The 10,497-nt window shown below is 50.3% G+C and overlaps 1 protein-coding gene across 6 annotated transcripts in view; it reads left to right on the top strand.

Annotated features, from left to right (window-relative positions):
- The first annotated feature begins 8,460 nt into the window (after window positions 1-8,460).
- Nmnat (nicotinamide mononucleotide adenylyltransferase) overlaps window positions 8,461-10,497 on the top strand; it is a 534,591-nt gene continuing 532,554 nt past the window's right edge. For 3 of the 6 annotated variants that reach the window (XM_080280512.1, XM_080280517.1, XM_080280514.1), the window contains exon 1: window positions 8,461-8,795. In XM_080280512.1, the coding sequence (XP_080136638.1) occupies window positions 8,717-8,795 (79 nt within the window). In that variant the 5' untranslated portion in view covers window positions 8,461-8,716. The remainder of the gene's footprint in view (window positions 8,796-10,497) is intronic. The other 3 variants (XM_080280516.1, XM_080280515.1, XM_080280513.1) reach the window with 3 other exon arrangements.

The raw sequence follows: 10,497 nt of genomic DNA, 5'->3' as shown, positions 1-10,497 counted from the left end.
GGTGGTTTTATTTGGGCTAATTTGATGGGAGGAGCGTCGTCCTTTGGGGAATTGGGAATTGGGAAAGTTCCAACGTGCTTGGTGGAGGGGTAGGGTTATGGGGGAGGTGTTTGGGGTGGGTGGGGAGGGTGGGTTTTGGGGTGGGTGTGTGATGGGTGGAGGTGTCGGGGTGTATCTTGCGGGTGGGCGTGAGAGTCGTCCTGATCTGGTGGTGGTAGTGGTTATGTTGGGTGTGGGTGGTGAGGCTGGTTGAGTGCGCGGTGGTGGTGAGGGTGTGCGGTGGTGAGGGGGGGGGGATGGTTGGTGGTGCGGTGTGGCACGTATAATAGGAGTGGTCATGAGGAAGGGCGGTGGTGGGTGTGGGGGTGGTGTGGCTTTCGGGGGGGGGGGCGGTTGTGGTGATGAGGGCGGCATGTGTGGAGTGGGTTGGGAGGTGGTGGGTGGAGGGGTGTTTGATGGGTGAATTTCAGGTTGTGAAGTAGTGGTGGTGGTTTCAGGCTGTGGTGATGGTGTGTCGGGGGGTGGGCTGGTTGCTGGAGAGTTTGAGGAGGGGGGTGAGAAGGAGTAGGAGTAGGAGTCTGGGGGGTGATTCTGAGAAAGGTCAGGGTGGCCAGGTGTGTGGGCCGGGGTGGAGGTAGGCTTAGTGCGGGGGTGGGTGGTGTCGGGTGGGTGGAAGGGACGCACGTGGCGGTTTCTGTATGTGCGGTGTTGTCCTTGTTGATCCACAGTGACTTGGTATGGGTTGGGTACTCACACAATTTTGTAAGGTCCGTTGAATCGGGGGGAGGTCTTGGGTGGGGTAGGCAGGTTTGCTACAACAACAGACTGGCCAGGCATGTATGGGTTGGAGTGGGTTGTGTCAGGTGCTAAGTCTTGTTTTGAGTGTAGGTGGTGGAGGTGGCGTTTGAGGTGGTGGAGAGGGTCGGTGGTGGAGGGTGGAGTGGGCAGTTGTAGGTGGTGGCGGAGTGGTAGGAGTAGGGGCGATTCTCCGAAGACTCTTTCGTGCGGAGTTATTCCATCTTCTCTTGGGCACGTATTTAATCCCCATTGTATGATCTTGACTTGTGCAGGCCAGTCTTCATTCCCCGTTTGCATAATGCGTGTGCGGACCTGATTCATAAGGGAGCGATGGCTTCTCTCGCATATGTTGTTGCCCTGGGGCCAGTAGGGGGATGAGTGAGAGATGTTGTATCCGAATATGCTAGCTAGTTCTTCCCAGATTTTTCCCGTAAATTCTGGAGCATTATCCGAATGAAGAGCCTGTGGAATCCCAAAATAAGGGAAGACATGTCGGGTGAGGGCATCGGCGACTGATAGTGCGGTGTGAACTTTGGCGGGGCAGGCTAGGATAAACTTAGAATATACATCCACGAAGGTAATTATGTACTTGTAGCCTGCTTTTGGTGTGAGAGGGCCGACGACGTCTAGGGAGAGTAGTTGCCATGGTTTTTGTGCTGTTAGCGTTCCTGTAGGGCCTGGTGTTCGGGTGATGTCCTTTCCGAGGGCGCACGCTCGGCATGATTGTATGATCTTCTTTGCGATGGTGGATGGGTTTGGGGTCCAGTACATATCGTTAAAGACTTGTAGCAGCTTCTTCGTTCCCAGGTGGATGCCGTTGTGGGCATGGAGGTGGAGCATGGTGTCGTGGGCAGTGGCTGGGCTAAGGACAATGTGTCCGTTCGGGTCGAAGAGATGTTCGCCGTGTGGATGGAGTTTAGTGAACGTGGTCTGTGGAATCCAGGTGGGGCGTTGTTTATTGTTCCACATTTGGACCAGGTCTGATTCTGTCTTGATGGCGTTGATTGGGAGACAGGATAGGGCATCGGCGTTGGTGTGGAGTTTGCCTGGTCGGTATGCGATTTCGAAGTCATACTCTTCGAGGGTCTCTCGCCAGCGTATCAGTTGGGCATTGTTGGTGTTTGATTGCCGTAGCCATTGTAGGGATTGGTGATCCGTAATGACTACTACATGGGTGCCTGAGATGTAGGACTTGAAATATTCTAGGGACCAGATGATCCCTAGGCACTCGCGTTTTGTGGCCACGTAGTTTTGTTCTGCCGTATTCAGGGTGCGACTGGCACAGGCGATGATGTGTTCTCTCCCATTTTGTATTTGTGCAAGGACAGCTCCTATGGCGATGAGGGACACGTCAGTATACAGGCGGAATGGGAGGTTATAGTCTGGGAACGCGACTACTGGGGCGGTGGTTAACTTTGATTTGAGGGTGGTAAATGCTGTTTTTCTTGTCTCGGTCCACACGAAAGGCTCACCCTTTTTTGTTAGCTCGTGAAGGGGTTTTGCGATGTCAGCGAACCCTTTGACAAATCGCCTATAGTATGATGTTAACCCCAGGAAGGCTCTGGTCTCATGTACGTCGCGGGGCAGGGGGATGTCTGCGATGGCTCGAAGTTTATCTGGGTCTGGTGAGATGCCTTCGGCATTAATAAGATGTCCCAGGAAAGACACGGATCTCTCTGCCAAGACGCATTTTGTTGGTTTCAGCTTTAGTCCTGCTTGGCGTATGCGGTGAAACACTTGCTTGAGGCGATGAAGGTGGTCGGTCCATGTACGACTAAAAACGATGACGTCATCGAGGTACGCCAAGCAAGTCTCCCAGGTTAGTCCACTAAGTACAGACTCCATCAAACGGGAGAATGTGGCAGGGGCGTTGCAGAGTCCGAAAGGGAGGACGTTGAATTCATAATGTTTGCCATTGCATGTGGAGAAGGCGGTTTTGTGTTTGTCGTCGGGATGTACAGGGACTTGCCAGTAGCCTGACTGTAGGTCTAGGGTGGAGAACCATGTCGAGCCATGTAATGAGTCTAGTGAGTCGTCGATGCATGGTAGGGGAGTTGCATCTTTGACTGACATCGTTGACTCGGCGGTAGTCAACACAGAAAGGCATTGTCCCATCTTTTTTTCTTACGAGTACCACCGGAGAGGACCATGGGCTAGTAGAGTTGGAGATTACGTCGGCATCTAGCATGTCCTGGACCTGCCGGTCTTCTTCTTCTCGTTGCTTTGGATTCTTTCGTCGTGATGGTTGGCGAATTGGAGGTCTGGTCGTGTGTATCTCATGGCTGAGATAGGTGGTATGGCCAAGGTTGGTTGGGCCGGAGGAGAATAGGTCTTGAAAATCCAGGAGGAGTTGTCGGAGGCTGTTGGTTTGGGCAGGGGATAGGTGTGATCATAGGGTGGGGAGAGTGGGCGGGTCTGGGGGTGGCGTTTGGCATGGTTCTGCTTCTTCAGTATCGCCGATGATGAGTCCTCTTGGTAGGGTTAGTGGGGTAGTAGCGAGGTTGGCGATACGGATTTCATGGGCATGTGGGGGGAGGAAGGTAGGGCTTACTAAACAGGAAGAGAGTGGTCCGGTGGGGATGGATGGTGAGAAGAGGACGGAGGTATGAGAAGGTTTGTTAAGTTTTACCCAAGCTTCATGGTGGGGTGGAATAGTGATTGAGGAGGCGACAGTGGCAGGAAAAGATGGGGAGGGATGCAGATGATGTGTGGTGGGTGGTGGTGATGGGGGTAGAGTAGTGTGAGGGGTTGGGTTGGGGTTAGGTGTGTGCGTGGTTTGAGACAGGTGAGTGTTTGATGGTAGTGTGTGAGGGGGGTTGTTCTTGTTGTGTCTTCGATGTTTTTTTTTTCCTTCTTTCTTGTTGACTGCTGGTTGGTTGGGGTGGGCTGGACTGAAGTGGAGGCGGCGTTGATGGCAGTCAATGGTGGCGTGTAGTTTCTGGAGGAGGTCCAGCACTAAATATCCATCATATTGACTGCATGTCGAGTCGAATATGATGAATGGGTGGCTAGCGGATATTTGTTGGTGGGTGTGGGTTTGAAGGGCCCGAGTTTCCCCACGGATAGGCAGGGGGCCGTCCCTCGCGTCGACGAGGTTGGCTGAGGTGGGGAAAAGAGGGCCGAATGCACTCATGTGGCGGGAGTAGAAGTGGGAGTAGAGGCACGATCTGGCTGCTCCTGTATCCACTAGTAGACGTGCCTTGACCCCGTTTAGCCAAATCTTGTCGTAAACTGGGGGTCTGTAGTTCTGTGAGGTGGCCCCCGCCACCGTGGGGAGGTGCGGGGGCGGGCCTAAAAATCCATCTGTTGTGGAGTGGTGTCCTCTTGGTCGTCGTCGTCCATTCCCGAGTAATGTCGTGGCGGTGCGTCGTCTTCCGGGGCGTCGTCGTCTAAGGAGGAGACTTTCTTGCGCCCTTGTTGAAAGGTTCTGCGCCTGCTAGCTTTAAGCTGTTCCCTAATGTCGTGTAGAGGGCAGGTGCGACTGCAAGCCATGAATTCCCAGGGATTAATTGTGATGAGGTTTCCTTGTTCCCTGGGGTTTGGGTGTTTTTTCTGCGGGTAGGCTCTAGGGACTGTGGGAGGCGGCTCAGTAGTTGGCTGGTGAGGCGGCAGCTTAGGTTTGGAGGGGGGGGTGTTGCTTTGTTGGAAAACGTGTCACTGCGTGGAGTGGCTGTGGTGTGGGGCCGGCAGCGAGCAGACGTCGGACGAGTTGTAGGTCATTTTCCATGTCCCCTGAGGGGTCGTAGATCGAAAAATGCTCCCTGACTATGCTGGGGAGGATTCTCAATAGAGCATTGAATGTATGTATATCCCGGGCATTTGGAGGTGTCTCAGGATAGGCAGCGCTGATGAGGCGCCGAGCCTGGGTGAATGTGTCATCCAGGTTTCCGTCGTAGGTGAGGGCGTCGAGTTGAGAGAAAGCGACAACTCGGCCTATTGATGGCGTAAAAGCCTGTCTCACTATTTGTGAGAATTGGTCCCATGACAGTTCTGGGACGATTTTTGGTGCGACACTAGTGATTATTTTACCCAGGTTAGGTAGTGTGACTGCGATCTTTTCTCTGTCTGAGTCGAACCCTATGTCTAGGAGGGGTTTGACCATGTCTAAATATACATCTATGTCGCACTGGTCCGGGTTGAACCTCGGCAATTGGATGTGTGGTTTGGCTGCCATTGTGTAAGTTTCCTTTCTGCATTCCTCCGTGCTTTACTCGGATCCAGAACCACCGCTTGCCACCAGTGTAATGCTGTGTTTTTAAGGCGACTTCTCGTCGTAAAAACACGAGCTACTGAAACGGGGTCCTCTTTCTAGACCGGATGTAAAGCACTAACAAAGGAACAGGACATAAAAACCACGCAGTATACCGTATCACATCTATTACCTAGGTCCTACGCATAACAATGTACATACAATGATATTTAGTTTATAGAGAAACAGAGATACAGGATTACACTTGGCTTCACAGAATGATCATATACATTATCACTATTACACAGGGAGATCGCGGGTATTCTTTAATGTCACTTGGAAGGTAATTATGCAAATGGGGTTGTTCACTTTATACTATTGTATGGAATTCTTATGTCACTTCAGGATAATATAAAACTGGGGTTGTTCACTTTAAGAATACCGAGATTGAGAGTCTGTTTCGAGGATATTACTATAATAGAGGTAGGGTGTGGATAGCGACACTCAACACTGTCACCTGGTCACGGAGACACGTGCACTTATCTTTCAACTCGCCCGCGCACCTACCTCTAGACTCACAGAAAACTCCCTGGTTCCTTGATGCGGGGAGGGACTAAATCATTTGACAAATTACACGTCTTACCCCGATGGCACTAGTTTCTAGTGGGCCACTGTTTAATATATTTTCTGTGTAAGCACTATCACTGTACTCTGGGTCACTGTCACTGTCACTGTCCTTCCCCTTGTTTCCTGGGTTTACTAGTTCACTGTTTCACTTACTGTCAGGGAGGCTCACCTGTCTGGGGCCTCGACCTGAGGGGCGGCCCCTGTACTAGGGCCGCGCCGGTGGGGTGCAGGGAGGCCCTGCGGTCTGGGGGCCTCGACCTGATCGGTGGCCCTCGGGACTGGGGCCGAACAACCGGAGCAGTCGGGCCTGTTTCCTCTGCCTCCGGGGAGTGAGGGAGCCTGGATCGCCTTCGTTGTAGACTGCGGCGGTGGGCCTGGGCGTCCTGGGACTGCGGGTGCTCAGGGGGAGAGGCGCCGTCAGGGCTGGACTGCGGCAGCGTCTCCTGTGGGGCTCCGGCAGGGTCAAGGAACTCCCGGGTGTGGGCGGTAGGTCCGATATCGGGCCTTGCCACCACTCTAGTGTCTCCTCCGGGCCTATATGCACGGATGGCGACGAAGGGCTCCCCGAAGGGAAAGAGGCTAAAGGAAGACTCACGCTACTCGTGGTCCCTTGAGTGTGTCTGTAGGCCTGAGCCGGGGATCTCCTTCCCCTATTGTGCACCTTGGCTGTAGCCGTGAACTTGCCCGGCGTACGGGGGACACCTATAGGGTGATCGATGTCGCCCTTTCGCCATGGCAAGGTACCGCCAGCGTGGTGTTCCTCCCGCAGTAGGAGACAAGCCGGAGTGAGGGGCGCAGAGGCCACACTCTCTCCAATATGGACAGATCCTACCTGCAGGGAATTCTCTACCCTGGTACGTGCCTCGGCCGGAGCCGAGTGTCTGCCCGTATGGAAGACGACTAACGGGCGAACTGGTTCGCCCGTCCGTTGCGGCAAGGTACCGACCCCGGAACGCTGCTTCCGTAATTGGGTAGCGCTACACGTACGGTAGCAGGGTCTCTCTACCCTGGACCGTATTCTGGCCGTAGCCGAAGAGCAACTGGAGAGGGATGCACGAGGGCAACTCTCTCTCCTTAGTGTGTTAAGGCCGGAGCCTGGGGTCACCTTCCCCTTTGCACACTCTGTTAGGCCGTAGCCTAGGTCTGTCAATCTCTCTTTATTTAGGCCGTAGCCTTGGGCCTCCTGCCCTTGGGCCTCCTGCCCTAGAGGGTGTAACAAGACCGTCAATACGGTGTTACCTGGGACTGAATTAACTTCAGTCCCACCCCTGGTCTGACGATCACTACCCCGCCCGCACAGTAGTTCGGTTTCCCTGATCACCTGGGGTTGGGGCACTTGCGGGGAATAGGGGCTCAGGGCCGTGATGCCCTAATGACCCTCTTGCTCGGAACTACTAACCTCACCAGTGTGTCCTCCTGGGGTGGTGGTGGGGTGGCGGCTCGGTGGTGGTGTGGGGGGTGGTGAGGTGGGAGGTCCTGCGGCGGGCACGGCGGGCATTTTAAAAAGGAGTAACAATATCAGAGAAGGGGTATCAGGTTGAACTTGGGAGTATTGGGTCCGGAAAAAATTGAAGAAGCACTGTATTAAGCTGTTTGTGAACCTAAACACGGATCGCATCCTGCGGTGCTTCTTTATAAAGCCGGCATTGTCTGGTACTGGCTTTGGTCCCATATTACATATCTCACTGAGTGTATACATGCTGCATTGGTAACTGCATCTCCATTTTAACTATCATTATACTGTTTACGAGTGGAGCTTTACATTTCCCGCCGTAAGTTGTGAAGCGTGTGTTTTTTTTTCTTTTATTGAACCGGGAAGTTGCATGTTGATGTGTGACAATGCGGTGGGATGGTCGTGAGGTTGCATGGCAAGTCCGTGGGAGCATCACCGAGAGGTGGTGGGAGGGTCCAGGGAGGATCAATAGAGTTTGGGGGGCCGGCGCCACGGGACCACCGGGGACCAACTTTCACAGGGACAGGGCGCCGCTCCCTCCGCCCTCACACGCCCTTATTTTAGGCTCGTATTCTTATCAGTACTTGATATATTCAAAACACCATCAGTATCCTATTATACTACTTAGAATAATACAGTGATATTATCAACAGCATATTGAAATAGCTTATCCAAGTACTTACATTGTAATGAAATTCAGTACAATTCCAGTTCATTCATTATTACAAGTTCATCACAGATACTTTATCATTTACGAGCAAAACCCAAGCAGCAAAAATTACAGGCCTGTAATGTGCCTATCTTTTGTCTTATTTTTTCATTGCCCCACATGGAGCCCGTGAATATTAAATGGGCGTTTAACTGCTGAGAAGAAACATCAGTTGTCTAATAACTAGTTTGTAATAATGCGTTGTATGTACATAATTATGATATCAGTATAATGTAGGTACGTTGTCTGATTAACCGATTATTGCAGCAGTTCATTTATATTTTGACGGAATTTCATGTTACTCTGTATATAATGCGATGTATTGTAATTTGCTTGACCTTAAATGATTTTGTAAACGTTGTAGTGTGCATATCTTTAATAATCCATGTACTGTATAAGAACAGTTTGTACTACTGACTAAAGAGTGTTTTTTTCCGATGGATTCCTTCATCCATGACGTCACTCGTAGCTGTGACGTCATCATTGATTACTACATTCAATATCCACTAAGACACTGCACACTCATTCAGGTATAGATGATCCACATGTGACTGATGAATTTTGGCTCAATGCCAACGAAATCTAGGCTGTTTGAAGGTAAAGATGGCGTAATGTAGAATGAGGTAAGAGGGGACCGGATTGGTGTGAAACTTAAGATTCCCGAACTCGGAGGTTCGGTGGCCTCTTCCGCCTTACACCGATTTTACACTTTTACACGGCGCTATTTTGTACAGACAACCCAGCACAATTATGACCTCACACGGGGAGAAAACGTTGTAGCATAGTTGTGGATATCATTTTTTTTTTTTTCTAGCAGTGAAGGACGAAATGTCAACAAATGGCCGACAGCGGGGTTAGCAAGGCGGGTGAGGGTGTCTAGATTTTTTTTCATTTTTTTTTTCTTTACCGTCTCGGGGCCCTCACCCCTTGACCTGCCGAGATGACGGGGTCACATCGAGTCGTCCTGCTGGCGTGCGGCTCCTTCAACCCGCCCACCAACATGCACTTAAGGATGTTTGGTGAGTGCACGGTTGCAGTTGGTAGCAGATCATAACCACTCAGGGCACCTCAATTTCTCATACACAATGTTCTTGTTATACTGTATGTCACCTCTGTCTGACGTGTTGTCTGTAAAACTAAAGGCTTATCCCAGTTGCTGTGAAGTTTTAACTCGGTAGGACAGATATACTTGCTCCGGTTTGGAAAAAGTTTGTCGTCTGGATCATTACTCAGGACGAGGTTATATCGTGATGTGCACAGTGTTCTTAGCACCGTCAAGCTTCTGATCACTGCATCCTTGGCCAAGGGATCATCACAGGTGTAGACTTATTTGGGGTCCACCTAGTACTTTAGTTGTGGGTAAATAAACCTAGTGCTATTTTGCCCCCTTATTATCAGGCCACCAAACCTTGTATGCATTGTTTTTTGACATTTCTTCCTAATTACCACACTACATTAAAATAGGTTACATCACCAAATTCCCTGGATGGAACTTCCTGTCACAGGCTTCTGTTCTACTAAACACTGCTAGGGAGCAGGGACGCACTAGATGAATAAACTAGGTCCTTATAACATTTATGGGTTTCATGAGAACTTGGCCTGCATTTCAGTAGGAATGTGTGCAAATATTTTGGTTCATTTGTTGGTATAAGAATAATAAGGGACCAAAACAGCACTAAATGATGAACAGGATCAAAATAACGGTACACTGGTACTGTAATGTTTCCTGAGGTCATGTTATTCATAGGCAGATGTGGGGAAAGGAGAGAAATCTCTTCTTGAGTCACACAGTAGTATAGGCTACCAGGTACAATATTCAGTTGTGTTTCAGTGCTCATTGATAAAACATTATCTCAAATATCTAGTCTTCTAAAATACAGTACGGTACCACTGAAATACAGGCACCAGTATATTATAATGCACTGTTATGGAGGATATACATATAGATATATAAATATACCCGGTACATGGGATATAACTTTATACATGTACAGTACAAGTCCATTCATCCGAATGGCAGTGGACCGAGAATCACTCGGATTATCAGATTTTTCTGATTTTTGGGTGGGACCCCTAAGACAATTTCTTGTTTAAACCGAAATTTTGCCGATTGGATCACCTTTCATTCATTCATAATACAATATGGAACATATTAAGATTATGTATTACACAATTTTTTTACTTAACCCCTAAAAGCCTAATCGCATCAGTTGATGTGATTTGAGTTTTATACCAAAATACCTAATCGCATCAACTGAGTGGGGCCTGTAAAAAACTGCAGAGGTACCGGTACGGTACATGGCTTCAGGCCAATGCGAACTCACCCTTGAGGTGGCGTGAGGGGGGATCAGACCAACCACGGCAGTGGGGGGACACCCCCCTTCTGAGTTGCCTCCGTGCCACCCTCTACTCCACTCCCTTACTCCCTGCTTGTCCCCCATCACTCTGCCACCCCTCCACGCACCTGCATCTCTCCTCCCACCACCACCTGTGTCCCTTCCCACACACTCTTGACCCTGCTCCTATCCTGCTAGCCTTGTCCCCCCCCCAAACCCCACCCCATCCCTCCCTCTTTGTCCCTCACTACCCTTCCAGCCCCCTACAGACCCCTGAGAGGTATCAGGCTATTGCTGAAATTGTAATGATAAGTGTGATAAAGTGAAATGATATGGTAATTGTAATGATGTGTGAAGAAAGTGTAATGATAAGTGTAATAAATAA

Source organism: Coenobita brevimanus, chromosome 85, assembly GCF_032717465.1.
Source record: "Coenobita brevimanus isolate Jiangsu-jjx chromosome 85, ASM3271746v2, whole genome shotgun sequence".
NCBI classification, from domain to species: domain Eukaryota; kingdom Metazoa; phylum Arthropoda; class Malacostraca; order Decapoda; family Coenobitidae; genus Coenobita; species Coenobita brevimanus.
Note: the sequence above shows the minus strand (reverse complement) of the source record. Positions and strands in the feature narration are given on the sequence as shown.